Source organism: Elephas maximus, chromosome 19, assembly GCF_024166365.1.
Source record: "Elephas maximus indicus isolate mEleMax1 chromosome 19, mEleMax1 primary haplotype, whole genome shotgun sequence".
In the NCBI taxonomy this organism is placed as follows: Eukaryota; Metazoa; Chordata; class Mammalia; order Proboscidea; family Elephantidae; genus Elephas; species Elephas maximus.
Window position 1 is genome coordinate 65461126 of NC_064837.1, and position 22096 is coordinate 65483221.

General features: G+C 52.5%; 1 protein-coding gene across 8 annotated transcripts; it reads left to right on the forward strand.

Moving 5' to 3' along the window:
* The first annotated feature begins 3636 nt into the window (after positions 1–3636).
* Positions 3637–19526, forward strand: SLC16A5 (solute carrier family 16 member 5). Of its 8 annotated transcripts, XR_007514067.1 has the most exons (7): positions 3637–5476; positions 8099–8358; positions 10947–11090; positions 13739–14548; positions 17954–18015; positions 18824–18970; positions 19275–19359. XR_007514067.1 is itself a non-coding variant. In XM_049860072.1 (6 exons), the coding sequence occupies exons 3-6, from the start codon at positions 8160–8162 to the stop codon at positions 19520–19522; spliced, it is 1401 nt and encodes a 466-aa protein (XP_049716029.1). In that variant the 5' UTR covers positions 3637–5476; positions 6495–6551; positions 8099–8159; the 3' UTR covers positions 19523–19526. The 8 variants fall into 8 exon arrangements, 7 of the variants coding, with proteins under 7 accessions (XP_049716029.1, XP_049716032.1, XP_049716033.1 ...); XM_049860072.1 differs by lacking the exons at positions 17954–18015; positions 18824–18970 and adding an exon at positions 6495–6551 and having other exon boundaries at positions 19275–19526; XM_049860075.1 differs by lacking the exons at positions 17954–18015; positions 18824–18970 and having other exon boundaries at positions 3637–3953; positions 4792–5476; positions 19275–19526.
* Positions 19527–22096: the final 2570 nt, after the last annotated feature.

A 22096-nucleotide genomic window follows, 5' to 3' on the forward strand; every position in this document is an offset into this window, starting at 1 on the left:
TGAGGCGGGTAGAGTGGTCTGAGAACAGAAGGCCAGGAGGGCTTCCGGGGCAGCAGCCTGAGAAGCAAGCGGGGTGTTTTTGGAAGATAAATCTGGCAGTCCAGGGAGCTGATTGGAGGCATCCTCTCAAGACTCAACGTCTGGACTATGTGGGTCTGATGTGGCCCCAGGGTCAGGAAGAGAAAAAGATATGAGCAATTTCTCCAAAGAAAATATACAAACAGCTGATAGCATATGAAAAGAGGGTCAGCCTCATTAGCCATTAAACCTGTTGCCATCGGATTGATTCTGACTCATGGCAACCTCAGCAAGCAAGCAAGCTGAAAGTGAAGAAGACTTGAAGCACTTACTGATGAAGATCAAAGACCACAGCCTTCCTTATGGATTATACCTCAACATAAAACAAAAATCCTCACAAGTGGACCAATAAGGAACATCATGATAAACAGAGAAAAGATGGAGGCTGTCAAAGATTTCATTTTACTTGGATCTACACTCAGGGAAGCAGCTGTCGAATCAAATGACACATTGTATTGGGCAAATCTGCTGCAAAAGACCTTTTTAAAGTGTTGAAAAGCAAAGATGTCACCTTGAAAACTAAGCTGCGCCTGACCAAAGCCACAGTGTTTTCAGTCGCCTCCTATGCACGTGAAAGCTGGATGATGAATGAGAAGACCAGAGAAGAACAGATGCCTTTGAATTGTAGTGTTGGTGAAGCATATTGAATATATCATGGAATAACAAAGTAACCCACAAATCTGTCTTGGAAGAAGTACATCCAGAATGCTTCTTAGAAGCAAGAATGGTGAGACTATGTCTCACATATTTTGGACATGTCGTCAGGAGGGATCAGTCCCTGGAGAAGGACATCATGCTTGGTAGAGGGTCAGCGAAAAAGAGGAAGACCCTCAATGAGATGGATTGACACAGTGTCTGCAACAATGGGCTCAAGCATAACAACAGTTGTGAGGATGGTGCAGGACCGGGCAGTGTTTTGGTCTATTGTACATAAGGTCACTATGAGTCGGAACCGACTCCGTGGCACCTAATAAGAACAACAACAACACGGCAACCTCACGTGTTACAGAGTAGAACTGTATCATAGGGTTTTCTTGGCTGTAATCTTTATGGATGCAGATTGCCAGGACTTTCTTCTGCAGCACTGCTGTGTGAGTTTGAAACCACCAATCTTTAGATTAGGTAGTTGAGCACAAACTGTTTGTACCACCTAGGAATCTTTAAAAAAAAAAAAAAAAAAGCCCAAACCCATTGCAGCCTCCAGGTTCTGCTGTTGTAGTTTCTGTGCCGATCTTATTGCCACTTCTTGCTATCTTGTGCCGTCTCTGGTGTTACAGCTTTCTCTGTCTCCTGAGTCTAGGAGGTTCTCAGTGCAGGGACCCCATGTTCAAAAGATGCACTCCTGCTCTCTGCTCCTGGCTGTTCTTCTTGATGGTAGTGAGGGCCCTTCTCCTCCCTGGGATCAGCTCTTTTGTGCCTAGTGGGTTGATGAAATTGACCAATCCCCTTGTTAGGGTTCCATACACCTTATTTGCATAGTCTCTTCCCCCCACGCGTCGTATATACTTTATTTGCATAATCCCACCCCTGGAAGCATTCTATGCACCTTATTTGCATAGTTAGCAAGGTGTCCAACCCCTTTGGTGGGCCACAAGACTTTATTTGGATAGTCCCACCCAATCATTTTTGTGGGAGTCACAAGACCATGGCTGGAGCCATATTAAGTAATTCACTGTACAGCACCTCCCCTGTTTGCTTTCTTTAGGGAGGGAAAGGAGCCCAGGGTGAGTACCTGGGTCCTGCCTGAGTGCCTGGGGATGGAAACAAAGGGGACTATATTCAGCCTATTATGAGTACCCAGGATACCCTATTATGGGCACTGCCAATCACAGGACTGAGCCAGGCTGAGATAAGGGGTGCTGAGATGGTACAGACCCCAAGTATGACCCCCCTGCCCTCCCAAAATACAGTCCTTCCCAAGGTCTGGGACCATCCCTACAGAACCATGGTGGCAAATCTTACTGGGTCCCATTTCCTTCTCCCAATATTGGTACCCAGGGAACCTCAGGCTAAGCCGAACATCCGTCCATGTCAGGGCCAGCCCTTCCTTTGCAGTTACAGGAAAGGAGGGGGTGCCAACCTCTGTACTGGGATCATCCCAGGCAAGGCAGTGACTTATGTCTACAATGTTCCTTACAATGGCACACTCATCCTAGTTGAGTGTGAAGCCATATGTTATTATAGTTTTTGATTTGGATTTCCCTAATGACTAATAGGAAACCCTGGTGGCATAGTGGTTAAGTGCTACAGCTGCTAACCAAGAGGTTGGCAGTTCGAATCCCCCAGGCGCTCCTTGGAAACTCTATGGTACAGTTCTACTCTGTCTTATAGGGCCACTCTGAGTCGGAATCGACTCGACAGCAGTGGGTTTAGGTTTGGGTTCGGGAATGACTAATAATGTTGCACATCTTTTCATGTACTGGTTGGCCATTGGTATCTCTCCTTTGGAGAAATGTCTATTCAAATCCTTTGCCCATTTTTAGTTGGGTCGTTTCTTTGTTGTTGAGTTGTAAGAGTTCTTTATGTAATCTTGACACAAGTCCCTTATCAGATCCATGATTTGCAAATATTTTCTCTCATTCTGTGAGTTATCTTTTCATTTTCTTGATAGTATCCTTGCCGGCTTTTCATTTTAATGGAGTCCAACTTACCTATTTTTTCTTCTGTCACTTGTACTTTTGGCGTCCTATCTAAGATTCCATTGCCCAACTCAAAGTCCTGAAGATTTACTCCTATTATTTCTTCTAAGGGTTTTATAGTTTTAGCTCTTACATTTCAGTCCATGATCTACTTTGAGTTAATTTTCGTATATAATTTGAGGTAGAGGATGCAACTTCATTCTTTCGTATGTAGAGATCCAGTGGTCCTAGCACCATTTGTTGTAAAGACTATGTATTCTTTCCACATTGAATTGTCTTTGCACCCTTGTGGACAATCAATTGACTATAAATGTAAGGGTTTATTTCTGGACTCTTAATTCTATTCCTTTGATTTATATGTCTATTCTTATGCCAGTACCATACTGTTTTGATTACTGTAGCTTTATAGTAATTGAATAAAATTTAAATAGTGCATTCTAAGGGCTGGCTAAGGAGTACTGGTGGCAGAACAGTTAAGACTGGCAGTTCTATGGCACCCAGCAGCTCTGTGGGAGATAAGACTTGGGGATCTGCCCCCATAAAAATTACAGTTTGAAAACCCGATGGGGCAGTTCTACCCTGTCTTGTAGAGTCCGTATGAGTGGAAAATCTACTTGACGGCACCCAACAGCACCAACAAGGGCCGGCTAGGCGGGGATGAGGCTAGAAAGGGGCCTGGGGTTCTGGGCGGCGTGCACAAAAGTTGGGGGCGGGTGTCCTCTGACCTGTTAAAGGGCCGTCTTTACTGCATCCCCCAACTGCCTGCTGGGTCCCCGTGGGTGCGCCCCTCAAAGACCCCTGAGCAGCTAAAACCCCCAAACGAAGGAGTTCCTCGATCCCTGACCGCTCCCCACTTCCACCCACTTCCACTGGGAGGTGCAGTAGCTTAATTACCCACTTTCTCCTTCCGGGTCCTGGAGCCCTAGAACACGGGGCGGGAAAATCGGGACTACGGAAAGCGTGCGTCTGGTCTATGTAAATTACATGCTAACGACATGGAACTGTGCCGGCTGAGCCGGCTGGGGAGTCTCCGAGCTGCAGGACGGCCGGCGCCACCGGGACCCTGGCCACGCCCGCGCCACCCCCACAAGGACACACCAAGGCGGGGCTTCTCCTCCCCGAACCAGACCCCCCCCCCCAGGGAGGTGCGGACGTGGGTCTCCGCCCCCAGGAGCCCCCGGAGCTGTCGTCGCCCCGGCGTCCCGCCACCTCTCCGCCTGGGCCCCTCGCGAGCCGGTGAGCTGGCTTCCGGCCCCGATGCCCCCCGAGACCTCCCTCCCGCCGCGGTCCCCGTTAGCACCGTTTCAGACCCCGCCCGAGGGCCTCCCGGGTCCCTTCCCACCTTTGGCAGGCTCGTGGGGGTGAGGATCCAGAAAAGTCTCTCTGTCCGCCTGGTCCTGGCCTGCCCCAGAACTTTGGCCGGGTTGCCAGCGCCTCGGACGACAGAGGACCTCCACGCTGGAGGGAGGGAGGCTCTCCAGGGCGACCCCCTGCCCTCTGCGGTCTTGGCACCACCCAAGGTTTGGCCTGAAATCTCAGAACCGCTCCCAGGGCGCCCCGGAGCCCCACCCGAAGAGCCCCGTCCTGGGCAGGGTGGAAAAGTGGAGGAGAAGCCAGATTCCGCATGGAAGACTCCCGGGCCAGAAGGGGACCTGAGGTTCCTTTTGCCTAGCCCGTCCCCTTCGAGGCAGAGGCTAGCCACTTCTGGGCGGCTTCCCTCCTTCCGGGTCCCCTGCTAGGCACAGGGTTTGAGGGCTGCTTCTCTTCCTCGTGGCGGGGGCTCTCTGCTGCCAACCTGTGTCCGGGCCTCAGGCAAGGGATCCTGCCTGATGGAGGGGCCAGGGAGGCAGAGGGTCCCAGGGCCTGTCAGGGGCTGCCCATCCTTCTGCAGCTTCCAGGGCTGGCAGTTCCCTGTTTTCCTCTCCTGAACTTTCCCACCAGTGGAGGGAGCTAGCCCTCACTTAGGACACCAGTCTAACCCCGAACCCGGCAGGAGAGCATGGGTTTTCCCCTGTGTCCATGCAGGTGCTCTCTGGTGGGGCCCCAGGTCTGATGTCTGTTTGTGAACCCTCAGATGTCCAACTGGGACTGCGTGATCTGAGGGGCAGGGAAAGGATTTTGAGGGCCCAGTGTGCCCCTGGCATGAAACACCAAACTCGTTGCTGTCAAGACAGTTCTGACTCAGTGACCCTATAGGACAGAGTAGAACTGCCCCATAGAGTTTCCAAGGAGCAGCTGGTGGATTTGAACTGCCGACCTTTTGGTTAACAGCCTGAGCCCTTAACCACTGTGCCACCAGGGCTCCAGCATGAGACAGGGAGCCCTAAAAACATTGACCAGGGATTCTGTGAGATGGGAGAGAGAAGGACCAGACATTTCACCTCCTCAAGCCCAGCTCTGTGCCACTTGGGCAGGAAAAGGGCACCTCACCCTGGCTGGGGGCGGGGGGGTCCCTGAGGGCTGAGGCTGGCAGCTCCTGGGCCCAGCCTGGACCAGCTGCCCACCGAAGGCACAGGAAGTGAGAGTGAAGTATCTCTGGCTGCATTTCCCTCCTGGCCCCAAACACCACTAGGAAGAGCTGACCTTACTCATGGTTCCCCATGCCAAGGAAAGACCACTTCCCTGCTGGGACAGAGACAAAGCCAGATCCCCCAGCCCCACCTCTTCTCTGCCCTGCTTGAGTCTTCTGGAATAGGCCTGCCTGCTGGAGAGCTGGGTCACCCATGGTCTTGGGCTTGCCTGTCCCCCAGGGAACACAGGTGGGTAACTGCTGGGCCAGAGGCTGGGGGTGCACAAACAGGTCCCTGCTCATAGTGATGAAGGGGGTAAGAGGGGCAGGGCAGCAATGATAAGCAAGGGAAGGATCCCCTCCAGATAGTGCTGAGTGATGTACAGGAAGGGGTCTAGCCCAGATTGGGGTGGGGTTTAGGATGGCTTCCTAGGACGGACAGGACTTCTCTCTGGCTGAGAACTGTGGAAACTGCAGAGGGAGCAGCTTGCTGGGGGAGGGGGCTGCAGAGCCAAGTGGACATAAAAACTGTGTGGGAACTGGAAGTTGTTGGGAGTGTGAGTGGGAATGGCTATCTCATGGAAGGACACATCTGCAGAGAGCCCCCCAGAGAGAGGCTGGGGCCCTGCTTGCAAAGACAGAGCAAAGGTGCTTAGAGTTGTCACTGGAGTTTGTGTGGCTGCAGCCCACGAGGTGTCACAGCTGACTGATCAGCGGCCTCCCTGAGACCTGGAGACAGGAGATACTTGTGGAGAGCCAGCCCTACGGAAAGGTTCCAGAGGAAAGGTGGGGTGCAGAGGGGAGGGAAGGAAAGCCTTGAAAAAGCCCCCCGAAAAAGGGGCCGCTGGGGCAAGTGCTAAGGAAGACCTCTCCATAGAAGGGGCAGGAGAAGGAATGGGAGAGGGGGTAGGCTGGCGTCCAGTCTCCAGAATTCCCCCCTCTCCTCTCGTGGTCTCCTCTTGAGTCTACACCCCTTCTGCCCAGCCACCTCTGGATCAGGGACAGCTGGTTGCTCTGAAGGGAAGCAGTGAGGGTCTCGGGGCTTGGGAATGCCAGGGCAGTGAACTGAGACAGCAGTGACCAGCTGGCAGGAGGAAGTGAGGAGGCGGAGGAAGGCTGGGTGGGCCCTTCTGGGAGGAAGAGGGAAAGGTTGCAGGCCCAGGAAGGCTGAGGGGCGGGCAAGTGCTGGGAGGAGGGTGTGGAGACTTGACATTCAAGGTAGCACAGAGAAGGATCAAGTGGTGTCCGTGGCCTTTCCATTTGCTAAGGGAACAGAAATCCTGGAGGAGGCAAGAGTCGGTTTGCTGGAGGAGTCAGTGTCTGAGGTACAGCCCAAAGCCTGGGGCTGGGCAGGGGTCAGAGCTGGGGGACTCTCTGGGGCTGAATGTCACATGCAGGTGCCAGGAGGACACACACACACACTCACACACACACACACACCCTGAGGCTGTGACGAATGGCATGGCTCCTGGGGGGTTTTCTGGGGAGGGAGGAGGCCTCGCACTGAGAAGTGATTGGAGCATCTGAAACAGGCAGTTTAGGGTGGATCTAGCTGAGGTGCTGTTTTAAAGCTCTTGGGCCTAGAGGGAAGGTGTGGGGTGCTGGGCTTGGCAGGAAGAGGGGGTTTCATGTTTCTGGCAGCTTCCTGAGCTTCCAAGATCTTCCCAGAACCTGGGGCTAAAGGGAGGGATGCTGTGGGAACAGCGTGGAGTCAGTTGTCTTAATTGAGGTGAAGGCTTCTCCCGCTGCTGCCACAGCCTGGAGCCCTGAATGCTGGTGAGGTGGAAGCGGGACCCGGGAACAGGAGGAGGGCTTACATTTGGGGAGGGAGCCTTGGGACTTGGAGGCAGGTCCTGGCCATTATGTGATGAGGGGAGAGTGGCCTGGGCAGTGGCCCTGAACACTGATAGGGCAGGTGTGTGCGCCCGTGAGTGCATGAATCTGTATGCCCGTGTTGTGTGCATCTAGATATATTTGTGGGTGTCTGTATTTCTGCGTAGTACTTGTCTGTGTATGTCTCTGGACTCGTCGCCATGTAAGTATGCATTTGTCTGTCCTGTCTGTGTGTGAATGCGTGTGAGTGTGTCTGTGTGGGGGCCTGCGTTTGTCCGTTCGTATCTGTGTCTGCTGTGTGCCTCTCTGTGTAAGTGTGTGTGAGTCTGTGTGTGACTGTGTGTGTGTGTCTGTGCTTGTCTCTGTGACTGTGGCTGTGTGTGTGTGTGTGTGTGTGTGCGTGTGTTGGGGTGCTCAGAGAAGCCCTCGCAGGTTGTTATTTAGCACAGTTATGGAAACTGACTCTTGGCCACAAGCTCCTTATCATGGAGTGATTTTACAGGTCTCCTGTCTTGGTCATCTAGTGCTGGCATAACAGAAATACCACAAATGGATGGCTTTTACAAAGAGAAATTTATCTTTTCACAGTAAACTAGGCTAAAAGTCCAAATTCAGTGTGTCAGCTCCAAGGGAAGCCTTTCTCTCTCTGTCAGCCTTCTCATTAATCTTCCCCTGGACTAGGAGCTTCTCTTCACAGGGACCCCAGGTCCAACAGATGCACTCTGCTTTCTTGGTCGTGTGAGGTCCCCAACTCTCTGCTTGCTTTCCTTTCCTTTTATCTCTTGTAAGATAAAAGGTGCGGCAGGCCACACCCCACGGAAACTCCCTTTACATTGGATCAGGGATGTGACCTTAGTAAGGGTGTTACAATTCCACCCTAATCCTAGCTGCCTTCCAGGGGGTGGTGCCCCCTGTGATACCTGGTGCTGGGGCAGGAGGAAAAGGCGGCATTCAGCCGTGCCCAAGGAAGGCGGCATGTGGGCAAGGGGAGGGCTGGCAGCCTGTGGCTGCTGCAGAGCTCCGTTCTGTCCCCTCACAGGAGGCCCCAGAGGTGGTAGCGGCAGCATCAAAGGCCGCTGCTGCGGTGCTGGGGGCAGAGGATGCCCCGAGCCTTGGAGCGCGAGGAGGGCTGCTGGGCCTGGGCAGTGCTGCTAGCTTCCATGCTGATCCAGGGCCTCACGCTGGGCTTTCCCACTTGCACGGGCGTCTTCTTCACTGAGCTGCAGCACGACTTCCAGGCCAGCAACAGCGAGACCTCCTGGTTCCCCTCCATCCTGACGGCGGTGCTCCACGCAGGAGGTGAGCAGCCTGAGGGCAAAGGGGGGCTCTAAGAGGGGTGAGAAGGAGCCACAACCTCCCCAGCCTCCTAGGTCCCTCTCTCTGAGCCCACAGACTTGAGCTTGTGGCGTGAACTCCTACAATTTCACCTGATTTCAGCAGGGCTAGCCCCCTCTGGCTGGAAACCAGCTGGATTGGGTTGTGTCTCCACCAGCTGGCCCAGGGAGGGCTGGGAGATGCATTCGAGGACAGCACAAGGCTGTGGGTGTGCTAGGGTGTCCTGCTAGGCTTGGGAAGAGCTGGGGTTGGGGTCAGCCTGCTGAGCCTCTGCCACTCTCCGGCTAGGTGATCTCTCTGAACCTCAGTTTCTTCCTCTGCAAAACGGGGATAATATTCGCCCTGCCCACCACCCACATGGGATTGTGGGGAAGATCCAAGGAGATCTGGAAGTGCTTAGAGCTGGGAAACTAGAGACCCTCATGGGGGCTTCAGGATGGGGAAGGTGACTTGAGAAACACACCTAGAACCATGGGGGCAGGGCAGGGGGTCCATCTCCCCCTGGGCTCCCTGTGGAGGGGATGGGCAAGAGGGCTAGGGAGACGGAGGAAAGACAATCCCCTCTTCCCTCTTCTCCTCTCTGGGCACCTCCCTCTGTCTTCCACACAGGAGCCTATTTCCTGGCAGGCTCCTCTAGGAATGTGACCTCGCCCTGACCCCAGCAATGGGGGAGGGGCAGCAGCTGCCCAGGGAGGGTTCTCCACAATAGTCCAGGTGCTGGGACTCACCTGCCCTGCCTCTGGGAGCTCTCCACAGGGACTCCACTGACTGCAACCTTAGGAGGGGCCTGGTCCACGGGCCTAATGGCCCACAGGGCTCTCCCCGTTTGGTGTTTGGTCACCTCACCTGACCCCAGCTCCCTGGTTATCCGCCCCCCCAGCCACTGCACCCGCCTGGCACCAGGACCTTCCCTGGAATTGGAAGGGAGGCCAGACAGGGTAGATTGCCACCCTCTCTGGGATGACCCCCGAATCTGCTGCCCAGGGCATGGGCTCAGGACAAGGGGAGGGTCAGTCCTGGCCCAGACCACCATGGCCTTCTGGCCTGGTTGGGTGGGTGTGGGAATCTTGGTTGGCTCCTTCCCGTGTGGGCGGAGGGGACTGGGCATCAAGCATCTAATGGGATCTCTACTCTCCAGCCAACTTTAGAGTCACCACCCCCTACAGCCATACCAACATCTCAGCTGGCCTGGAATTCCTCTGTCCACCAGCCAGCCCCCTCACTTAACATACACCTTCAGCCCAAGCTCATTCAGAGTGTGGTAGAAATTTGAAGCTCGCTGATTCTAAGCACCACCCTCCAACACACACGCTGGAGAAGAGGAGCGTAAGCAAGCACAGGGCCTACCAAGGCTGCAGAGTGGGTTCATGGCAGAAGCAGTGCCCCCCGTGGAGAAAGCACCCTGCCTCCCAGCGCCGCACCCAGCACCCTACCCAGCACCCTCTGCAATCTAGCTGGTTCTCGTACAAGCCGCCACCCCCAACTCATGATGACTCAGGGCTTTCCCCAATGTCATCTTTCCTAAGTCAGCATTTGGGTGGTAAAGACATACGAGTCAGTGGCCAGGCCCCAACTGATTGATTATCTCTGGGGGCTGCTCACTTCCTTGGTACCTCCCATCCTCATACTGGCTCACACCGGCCCACGCATCCCCTCCCTACCCAAACACACACGTACACGCACGCACACATGCACACGCCCACCCTGTTCCTTTGGTTGCGCTGGGAGAGTAACTATGGAAAAGCTCAGTTATGCTGTGGTTGGGGGAAGGGCTTTCAGTGAATGGGGCCCCTGTGAGGAGGAGGTATCAGGAGCAGCCGGCCTGGACTGGCTTATTTCTGCATATCCTGATCTGGGCTGGTAAGAAAGTGCCTCAGGGTGGAGCTGGGTTGGGGAGAACAGGCCTGTTTCCAACTAGAGCCAGGAGTCTGGATGTAAGACCTTGGCGATGGCTGGAAGTGATGGGAGAGGGGAGACGGCATGCCTCCCCCATCCAGAACCCTCAGAGGGCAGTAGAAGGGGGTGCAGTGCAAAGGCCCAGGCAGCCCACCATAGGGGCAAAGGCCTCCAACTGGACAGGGTGGAAGGTGGTGGGAGGGCTGTGGCCCCAGGTGTGAGCGGCCCTGCACTGCAGGTCTTCTGAAGGGAGGAGAGCAGGGCTGGAAGTGCCCAACATGATTTCGGTTCCCTGGGATCCCCCTTCCAAAACAGACCCACAGGCAGGTGTCCACACAGGTCACGAGCTGACCTGATTTCAGCTGATGAACACTTTCAGCCCTTCACATCCCAGCGGGTCAGCCATCAGTCAGTCTAACCCCTCACTCTGTAGGGGAGGAACCTGAGGCTCAGAGAACAATGGAGTCTTGCTTGGGCCACTTGGCCAGCCTGTGGCAGGGTGGGGATCAGAACCCAGGCCTTCAGGCTCCAAGGCTTGTGCCCTTTCAGCCCCCTGGCTATTTCCTGCTGGGACTCCCTCCCCATCCTGCATTCACCCCTCACCCCCTGACTTCATTCAGCTGCTCCCTGCTCTTCTTCATCTCTCCCCTCCACAGGGCCCCTGTGCAGCATTCTGGTGGGACGCTTTGGCTGCAGATGGACAGTGATGCTGGGGGGCTTGTTGGCCAGCCTGGGCATGGTGACCAGCTCCTTCTCCAGGACCCTCAGCCAGCTCTACATCACAGCGGGACTCATCACAGGTAATTGTTGCTCCATTCCAAAAATTCCCTGGTGCCTACCTAAAAGTGCCCTGGGGCTGAGGGGGCGGGAGCCAAGTGAACAGAGCAAGCAGGCAAGCTCCCCATCTTTTGGAAGCTACAAACCAGTGAGAGAGACGGATAATGAACAAATAAATAAATAAGGACTATGTCTGATCCTGACAAGTGCCATGAAGAAGACAGGACAGGTGATGGAATTGTGTCCTGGGCCAGGGTGGGGGGTGGGCAGAGAGTATACAACCCCACGTGGTGCACGGTATAGCTGTTCCTGGCGATCTGCTTCCATAACAATTATAGCCAAGAACACCCTGTGGAGTGCAGTTCTACTCTGTAACACGGGGGGTGGGATCACCATGAGTCGGAATGGACCTGAGGGCAATGGATTTGGTTATAATTATTATTTTTTAATCTTTATGGAAGCAGATTGCCAGGCCTTTCTTCTGTGGCCTTGCTGGGTGGGTTCAGACCCCCAATCTTAGGTAACAGTCGAGCACAAACCATTTGCACCACCCCAGGATCTACTATTACACAAATAAAGAGGTAAAATATCTAGAACATCCCATGAAGAAAATAAAGCAGGGTCGAGGGGAGGTTGCCATTTTCAGGAAGGTGGTCAGGGAAGGAGTCCAGAGAAGGCGATAGTTGAAGGGAGGCCTGATGGAGGTGAGGAGTCAGCCCCCAGGCTCTCTGGGAAAGAGCATTCTAGGCAGAGGGAACAGCAAGTGCCATTGCCTGGAGTGTTCAAGGAACACCCAGTGACCAATAGGTTAGATGGGCATGGACAAGGAGGTCAAAGAGGTGGGGAGGAAGATAGGTGGGAGTCCGGTTCATAAAAGGTTATGTTGTGAGATGGAAAGCCATTTGAGGGGTTCGGGCAGAGGGGTGAGTGATGTGATCTGACCCATAATGATATATAGTTTCGAGAGTCAAGAAGGGTGACACCGAGGTTTTATGCCCTGAGTTACTAGAAGGATGGAGCCGCCATTAACTATGATGGGAAAACCCAGGGAGGAGCAGGTTTGGGGAAGATGGAAAGCTGAGGCTTAGACATGTCCAGTCTGGAGTTCAAGGAGTAGTTCTGAGCTGGAGCAAGCAACTTGGAAGTCATGAACTGGACGGGACTTAATGTCAAGATGAGGGGCCACCTGCTGTCTGCCAGGGAGTGAGGGTGGGCAGCTGGAGAGCCCTGAGGATTGTTCCCGGGGCCTCCCGGGTGAGAGGTCTACCTGGGAAGGAGAATCAGTAGAATGTAGGCCCAAGAACAGGAGGAAGAGAGCATGCTAAGGAGGCAGGGGTGACCCACTGTGTCAGACCTCCTATGAATCAAGTCAGGTGAGAGCAGACAGCCGGGACACCATCAGTATGGAGGCTGATGACCTCGATGGTGCAGAGGTGAGGATGAAAATTTGGTCGGAATGGGTTCAAAAGAGAACAGAAGGGCAGGAGAAGGGGATTCGGAGACAGCAAGTAGAGACAATACTTTTAAAGAATTTTGCTGGAAGGAGAATGAGGTAGTAAAGAGGAGAAAGTGGATGATGCAGAAGAGGGGGACTGCTGGAGGGATGCCTTCAAGTGGGCAAGATCAGGGCCGGCGTGGAGGGCTGGACTTAATGGGAGCACAACCTTCCACCTCTCCCAGGTGGAAGCCAGGTGGTCAGCTGAAGGGGAGGAGGAGGAGGAGGAGGCAGGGATGCGGAGAAGAAGAGGGCAGGAGTAGCCAGCTGGGAGGGTGGGAGAGGAAATGGAAGAGGGTGCCAGAGTGGGGTCACAGGCAGCCCAGGGCCCATCGGAGGCCAATGGTCATGGCCTGGTTGCAGCTTTTTCTCCAACATGTTCTGCTGTGCACGGCAGGCGTGGAGCAGGGGGAGCTGGTTTCAGCAGGGTCAGGGAGCTGGAGAAGGCTCTCTGGGAAGGTAACCTTTGAGCTGAGATGGGCAGAGCTGATGGCAGCTACAAATGTCCCAAGGCTGGGGGCAGCTTGGTGTCCAGAGGACGAGAAGGAAGGTTGATGTGGCTTAGTTGTGGGGAGTAACGGGAGAGTGGCCTGAGATGGGATCTCGGAGGGTTAACAGGAGCCAGGCCAGGCAGGGCCCTCCAGCCACAACAAATTTTTGGGATTTTTTCTAAATCCAGTGGGAAGCCTTTGAAAGGTTTAAGTGGGGAGGAATTAATCCGATTTAGGTTTTTAAAGATCACTCTGGTGCTGGACTAGGGGGGCAGAGCTGAGGGGTGGAACGTGTATAGGGAGGTTGTGAGGAAGGCTGATTCCACCTTAGCTGCATGAGGATTTGAGGGACAGCGTGTAGCATAGTGGTTAAGGGTACAGAACCTGAAGCCACACTGCCCAGGTTCGAATCCTGAGCCTGTCACCTTGGGCAAGTCACTTCACCTCTCTGTGTGTCAGTTTTCCCATATGAAAACCGGGGCTAATAATAGCATCTACCTGACAGGGTCGTTATGAGGGTTAATTGTGTCATCACACATCAAGCACCTAACTCCCTGGGGACTTGGAAGTGGAGCCGGGCTAGAACTGTAGCGGGCAGGAGTGGGAGGTGACCCTGCAAACCCACTCTGGGTGCAGTGTGAAGGCCCCAGAGCACCCTCAAGCTGGTCTCCTTCTCCCTCCACAGGCCTGGGCATGTGCTTCGGCTTCCAGTCCAGCATCACAGTACTGGGCTACTACTTCACCCGCCGGCGGGCGCTGGCCAACGCGCTGGCCTCAGTGGGTGTCTCCCTGGGTATCATGCTCTGGCCACTGTTGTCCCGCTACCTCCTGGAGGATCTGGGCTGGAGGGGCACCTTCCTCATCTTCGGTGGGGTCCTCCTCCACTGCTGCGTCTGCGGGGCCGTCATGAGGCCAGTGGCCACCACCGTGGCCCCTGAGACTAAAGAAGGCCCCCCTCCACCGCCCAAGACACCTGGGCCTGGCACCCTGGCAGCGTGTAGCCAGACCATCCAGCGCCACCTGGCCTTTGACATTCTGCGGCACAACCCTGGCTACCGTGTGTATACGCTGGGTGTCATGTGGATGATCTTGGGCTTCCCACTGCCCCATGTCTTCTTGGTCCCATACGCTGTGCGGCATGGGGTGGATGAGAACCGGGCTGCCCTGCTCATCTCCATCATCGGCTTTAGCAACATCTTCCTGCGGCCGGTGGCCGGGCTGGTGGCAAGCCGGCAAAACTTTGCCAGCCACCGCAAGTACCTGTTCACCCTGGCGGTCCTGCTCAACGGGCTCACCAACCTGGTGTGCACAGCCTCGGCTGACTTCCGTGTGCTGGTGGGCTACTGCCTGGTGTACAGCGTGTCAATGAGCGGCATTGGTGCCCTCCTCTTCCAGGTTCTCATGGACATCGTCCCCATGGACCGCTTCTGCAGTGCCCTGGGCCTCTTCACCATCCTGGAGGGCATCTCCATCCTTATCGCCCCGCCAATGGCTGGTAAGGCCCCCGGAGGGTGGGAGGGCGGCCAGGTGTGCCTAGGTACAGCCTGAATGGGTGGGGGATGGGGGGGCCCCAGTCCACACAGCTTTGAGTCCAGTCCAGCATCTCCAGGGGTTGGAGCTTGGAGTCTGTTTTTCCTAAGCACCCCCATGAACAGTGCCGCACACTGTTCCCCAGCTGGCACTGGGGCTTGTGTATCAGACCTACCTGAGTCCTTCACCTTCTTCTCTGTGCCTGTTTTCTTTTCAGTCAAGTGAGGATAATATAGAATCTCCCCCATTGGCTCCTTGTGAGGATTAGGAGTTATATACATCAAGAGCTTAGCAGGGAGCCTGGCACACAGTAAGTGCCTACTGGGTGCGTGTTTGCTGTTATTAACATCCTAGACCCTCCGTTTCCTGCCTGGGGGACCCCAGCAAGTCCTCTTCCTTCACTGAGCCACAGTGACATCTGCAAAATGTAGAAAAGAACACCCACCACTAGCCATTTATTCACTCATGCCAGTCCCTGGCTGTGCATGGCTGAACACAGACCTGGTCTGGCTCACCTTCAGGAATGAAGGAAAAGAGAGCCATTTGTAATTACACTGGTGGTTTGTGCTGAGAGGGAAACAAACAAAACATGAAAAAGATCCACATGAGAGGACCTGCGGGGGCTGCTGGGAGCCTGTCTTGCAGAGTAAATGAGGAAAGGTTCTTAAAGCCCTGATGCTGGGTTGCAGTCAACAGACAACACAGGTGGTGGTTATTACAATAAGACCCTGAGATTGTTCTTGTTAAGTGCAGTCGAGTTGGTTCCAACTCTTGGCGACCCTATGCACAACCTGTGTGCAACAGAATGAAACTGCCCGGTTCTGCACCATCCTCACAATTGTTGCTATGCTCGAGCCCACTGTTGCAGCCAGTGTCAGTCCATCTTGTTGAGGGTCTTCCTCTTTTTCGCTGACCCTCTACCAAGCACTATGTCCTTCTCCAGGGAATGATCCTTCCTAATAACATGTCCAAAGTATGTGAGACATAGTCTCGCCATCCTTGCTTCTAAGGAGCATTCTGGTTATACTTCTTCCAAGACAGATTTGTTCGTTCTTTTGGCAGTCCATGGTATATTCGATATCCTTTGCCAACACCACGATTCAAAGGTAACAGTTCTTTGGTCTTACTTATTCATCGTCCAGCTTCTGCATGCATAGAGGGCAACTGAAAACACTATGCTTGGGTCAGGCGTACCTCAGTCCTCAAGGTGACATCTTTGCTTTTTAACACTTTAAAGAGATCGCTTGCAACTGATTTGCCCTATGCAATGCGTCTTTTGATTTCTTGACTGCTGCTTCCATGGGTGTTGACTGTGGATCCAAGTAAAATGAAATCCTCGACAACCTCAGTCGTTTCTCCGTTTATCTCGGATTTTTGTTTTCTTCATGTTGAGGTGTAACCCATACTTAAGGCTGTGGTCTTTGAGCTTCATCAGTAAGTGCTTCAAGTCCTCCACTTTCAGCAACCAAGGTTGTGTCATCTACATAACGCAGGTTGTTAATGAGTCTTTGTCCAATCCTGATGCCCTGTTCTTCTTCATATAGTCCAGGTTCTTGGATTATTTGCTGGACATAACAGATTGAATAGGTATGGTGAAAGAATACGACCCTGACACGCAAACCTTTCCTGACCTTAATCCATGCAGTAGCCCCTTGTTCTGCTTAAACGACTGCCTCTTGTTCTGTGTACAGTTTCCTCATGAGCACAATTAAGTGTTCTGGAATTCTCATTCTCCGAAATGTTACTCATAATTTGTTATGATCCACACAGTCGAATGCCTTAGCATAGTTGATAAAACACAGGTAAACATCTTTCTGGTATTCTCTGCTTTCAGCCAGGATCCATCTGACATCAGCAATGATATCCCTGGTTCCACATCCTCTTCTAAATCCGGCTCAAACTTCTGGCATATACTGTGGCATATACGATATACTGCCACAGCCACTTTTGAATAAGCTTCAGCAAAATTTTGCTTGCATGTGATATTAATGATATCATTTGATAATTTCCACATTCGGTTAATCACCTTTCTTGGGAATAGGCATAAATATAGATCTCTTCCAGTCAGTTGGCCAGGTAGCTATCTTCCAAATTCCTTGGCATAGACAGGTGGGCACTTCCAACACTGCATGCGTTTGTTGAAACATCTCAATTGATATTCCATCCATTCCCAGAGCCTTATTTTTCACCAGTGCCTTCAGTGCAGCTTGGACTTCTTCCTCCAGTACCATGAGTTCCTGATCATATGTTACCTCCTGAAATGGTTGAACATTGACCAATTCTTTTTGGTACAGTGACTCTGTGTATTCCTTCCATCTTCTCTTGATGCTTCTTGCATCGTTGAATATTTTCCCTTTAGAATCCTTCAGTATTGCAACTCGAGGCTTGAATTTTTTTCTTTAGTTCTTTCAGTTTGAGGAATGCTGAGCGTGTTCTTCCCTTTTGGTTTACAATCTCCAGCTCTTTGCACGTCGTTATAATTCTTTACTTTGTCTTCTCGAGCTGCCCTTTGAAATCTTCTGTTCAGCTCTTTTACTTCATCATTTCTTCCTTTTGCTTTAGTTACTCTATGTTCAAGAGCAAGTTTCAGAGTCTCTTCTGACATCCATTTAGGTCTTCTCTTTCTCTCCTGTCTTTTTAATGACCTCTTGTGTTCTTTGTGTACGATGTCCTTGATGTCATTCCACAACTCGTCTGGTCTTCAGTCATCAGTGTTCAACACGTCGAATCTATTCTTGAGATGGTCTCTAAATTCAGGTGGGATATAGTCAAGGTTGTACTTTGGCTCTTGTGGACTTGTTCTGATTTTCATCGGACCCTGACATAGACACCCCCAATGGGGAATCTTCCCCCGAGTGCAGCCCTGGAAGCTTTAGTTTCCAAGGAGTTTTCCAGGCAACTAAGTGGAGAGAGCTGCCTAGGAGGTATGAGTGGGTCCTCGGAGCAGGAAACCCTTGGTGGCGTAGTGGCTAAGTGCTACGGCTGCTAACCAAAGGGTCGGCAGTTTGAATCCGCCAGGCGCTCCTTGGAAACTCTATGGGGCAGTTCTACCCTGTCCTACAGGGTCACTGTGAGTCGGAATCGACTCGACAGCACTGGGTTTGGTTTTTGGGAGGTGGCTGAGCAAATATCTCAGACTCCACTCACCTGGCTGCTTGGCTGCCTGCCACCCAGGGTAAAGGAGTCATGCTCTTAAGTTGCCTTCTGGCCAGAATCTTTTTTTTTTTTTATTTAATGTTTTGATGTTTAGGTGAAAGTTTACAGAGCAAATTAATTTTCCATTCAATGATTTATACACAGTTTGTTTCATGATATTGGTTGATATTGTTGACCCCTGAATGTGTCAGCGCTTTCCCTCTTTCCTCCCTAGGTTCCCCCTGTCCATACGCCCAGCTTTCCTGCCTCTACTGACCTTCTGAAATTTGCTTTTAGGCAAGTGCTGCCCTTTGATCTCATATAGTTGATTATTCTGAGGTGCACATTCCTTACTGGTGTTATCGTTCATTTTATAGGGTATCTAAGTGCCACAGTCTCTGGGGTTCCACCAGTCTGTCTCAAACCAGGAAGTCTGGTTTTATTTATGAGTTTGAATTTTCTTCCATATTTTTCTCCCACTCTGTCCATGACCTACTACTGTGATTCCGATCAGGGCTGTAGGTAGTGGTAGCTGGGTGCCATCTAGTTCTTCTGGTCTCAGACTATGGTTCATGTAGCCCATTAGTCCTGTGGACTGTTTTATCTTGAGTTTTTGGTTTTCTTCACTCTTCTTTGCTCCGGGCAAGAAGAGACCAATTGTTGTATCTTAGATGGCCACTCGAAAGCTTTTTATATTTTTAAATATATATATATATTTTATTTTATTGTACTTTAGATGAAGGTTTACAGAACAAACTCGTTTCTCATTAAACCATTAAACAGTTAGTACACGTATTGTTTTATGACATTGGTTAACAACCCCATGACATGTCAACACTCTCCCTTCTCAACCTTGGGTTCCGTATTATTAGCCTTTTTGTCCCCTCCTGCCTTCTAGTCCTTGCCCCAGGGCTGGTGTGCCCCTTTAGTTTCGTTTTGTTCTATGGGCCTGTCCAATCTTTGGCTTAAGGGTGAACCTCAGGAGTGACTTCATCACTGAGCTGATAGGATGTCTGGAGGCCATACAGGGTTTCTCCAGTCTCTGTCAGGCCAGCAAGTCTGGCCTTTCTTTCTGAGTTAGAATTTGTTCTATGTTTTTCTCCAGCTCTGTCCTGGAGCCTCTATTGTGATCCCTGTCAGAGCACTCAGTGGTGGTACCTGGGTACCATCTAGTTGTACTGGACTCAGTCTGGTGGAGGCCGTGGTAGATGTGGTTTGAAAGCTTTTAAGACCCCAGTCACTACTCACCAAGGTAGGATGGAGAACATTGTCTATATGGATTATGATATGTCAGTTGACCTAGATGTCCCCTGAGATTATGCACAATCTTTTTAAGAAGTCTCCCTGCCTGGGCCACAGTGGGTTTATTTTCCTCCCCTCCTTTTCGTTCAACACATACCTATTGAGCACCTACTAGGTGCCAGCCACAATTCCTGGCACTGGGGATATAGCAGAAACAAAAAATCATGAATTGGAAAGCACACAGTTTAGTGGGGCAGGGAGTGGGGAGACCTGGTGGCCCCAGGCAGCAGCCTGACTTGCCCTCTGCTCCCCAGGGTTCCTTGTGGATGCCACTGGCAACTTCAACTACGTTTTCTACATGTCCAGCTTCTTCCTCATCTCAGCTGCCCTCTTCATGGGTGGCAGCTTCTGTGCCCTACAGAAGAAGGAGAAGCAAGGCAGGCCAGCCGAGGCAGAAGGAGCCTTCACAGAGGCTGCTGGAGAGCAGTGCCTCACCCTGGAGGGCACAGATAGTTCTGAGAAGCGGCTGTGCCGTGAGATCATGTATGTGACTAGCGTCTGAGCCCCAAGATCACGTGTGTGACCAGCATCTAAGTCCTGCGATCATGTGGGTGACCACTGTCTCAGGTCAGGAGTGGTGCCTCCAGCTGCTTCCGCAGGGGCTGGGTGAAGGGCTACCCAGGAAGCCAGGACCAAAGGCTATCCAGGCTCTGTAAGCAGGACTCTACCAGGAGCTGGGACCTTGGAGGCTGGCCTCTGAAGACTCAGGATTCCTTCCAGCCAGCTGAATCCAGGAGCAGGTCCTCCTGACTTTTTCCTTGGGAACCACCACCCTGGGGCCCAGGAAAGTGGGTCTGAGCCCTGCTTGAGTCTGTCACGGCTGGCTGGACTCAGCTGGCTCCCCACTGCTGCTACAGCTCAACACACTGGACTTTAAAAAAGTTCAGTCTGGATGCCTCTGATGGGATCCCTCTTTGTCCTCCAGCCTCCAGATAATTCCAAAGCAGACATGCCTCCCCAGAGGCCATCCTGTCCTTTCTCTTCCTGAGTGGCCCAGCCTTATCCTTAGGGTAGCTAAGGCTGGTGCTCACTGGGGCTGCCCCAACACAGGCTGCTGGGCCCCACACCGGCTAGAGCCCTGGGAAGAAGGGCCCGGGCAGAGAAGAAGCTATGGCCTGTGGCAGTGGAGGGCCAGGCTGAAGAGCGGTCCTGGAGGTGGAATTTAGACAGATTAAACACTGGGTAGAATGCCCTTCCTGGCATCTATGCCTCAAACTGGAGGGAAGCCCCTGGCTGGGATCCTAGAATTGATGAAGCCACAGGGGTCCCCCCTGCACACTTGGCAGGGTCTACTCTAAAGCCTCCCTCCTGTCCCCACCCTATAGGCCTGGCCAGGAAGGTTAAGGCTAGGGTGGGGGGAAGGCAGGCATTTGACTGTTCAGAGAGGACAGCTAGTAAGGACCTGAGGCCCTCTGTGAAAATAGGGCTACTTCTGTGACGGAAGGAGTCTCTGGGTGATGCAGTTAACACATTCAAATGCTAGCCAAAAGGTTGGAGGTTTGTGTCTACCCAGAGATGCTTCAGAAGAAAGATCTGGCAGTCTACTTCCAAAAAATCAGCCATTGAAAACCCTAAGGAGACAGTTCTACTCTGACACACATGGGGTCTCCGTGAGTCAGAATCAACTCAAAGGCAACTAGTCTGTGTCAGAAGCCTTCCACTCCCCTCTCCTGTCTTTCCTGTTGTGTCCGGACCCCCTAGGGTAAGTTGCTAGCTTAGCAGCTGCCAGCCCATCCACCCCTGCTCCCTCTTGTCCTCTGCCTGTGGCCTGGAGGTTAGAGCTTCTCACATACATTTTGCTGGTGACCTTCCCTGAGGTCATCACCCTGAGAACTGGCCCGCATCAGCTCAGGCCTGTCCCAGCAGGGTGTCAACCGAGGGGAAGGAGAAAACAGTCTGTTTGAATGGCACACAAGGATACTTCCTGCAGCAGGTTATAAACCCAGTGAACTAATGAAGCTGAAAACATGCCTGGAGTAAGCTTCCCTTCCCCCTTCCCTTCTCCCAGCCTGATGGGCTGCTCAGGTGCAGGACCTTGCTTGTTGATTCAGGCTCAACCAGGCACCACAAGAAAATCCAATCAGGCCAGGGAGAATGGATTTTATTTTCATGACCTGACTCCAGACCTTTCTTGGCCACATGTCCAGCTGGCGTGAATAAGTATCCTCTGGGATATCCTCTCTCTTCCAGCACCCTGCCAACAGTGCCCCTTTATGGCCAAAGAGATAGTGTAGAAGCAAGGCAAGGGCACTGGGAGGGGACAGAGACCCTAGTGTATGTTTGAGAATATCACAATTTGCTGTGTGAGTTGGGGCAAACTGTTCCCCAACTCTGGGCCTTGAAAAAGAAGGAGGCTGTCTTGGATGAGCTGAGGTCTCTTCCATTTGAAACATCTAATTATGTGAGAATGGGGGCAGTGGTGGTTGAGTGGGAGAACTCTCACCTTCCAAGTAGGAGACTTGGATTCGATTCCTGGCTAACGCACCTTACGTGCAGTCACCACCAGGGGAGGCTTGCTTGTTGCTACGGTGCTAAACAGGTTTTCAGTGGAGCTTCCAGACTAAGAAGGACTAGGAAGAAAGGCCTGGCCCTCTACTCCCAAAAATCAGCCTACAGGTCACAATGGTCTGATCTGCAACCAATCATGGGGACGGTGCAGGACCAGGCACCATTTAGATCCATTGTGTACTGGGCGCCTTGAGTTGGGAGCTGACTTGACAGCAGCTAATGACAATTATTTGGGTGCTCTGGCCCCTCTCCCCAGTACATGCTTGGCCACCATCCATACCCTGTGCTCTAATGGGGGAAATGCTTGGCTATGTTTTACAGTCCATCTCCTTCATCTTGAGTAGAAAAGGAGGGAGCTGGAGGCCGGTGGGTTGGTGAGAGCTTTTGGTGCTGGTAGCCTCCAGGATTTGATGTGTTGTACATCCTCAGGCCGTTCCCTGAAAACACATTTAAGGGAAAAAAAATCAGTAAACATTCAGCATAGGAAACTTTGACCCTGGCCAGGAAATGGTGGCAGTGATCTCTGGGCAGAATTCCTTCAGCAAATAACAGCATCTACCGTACAGCA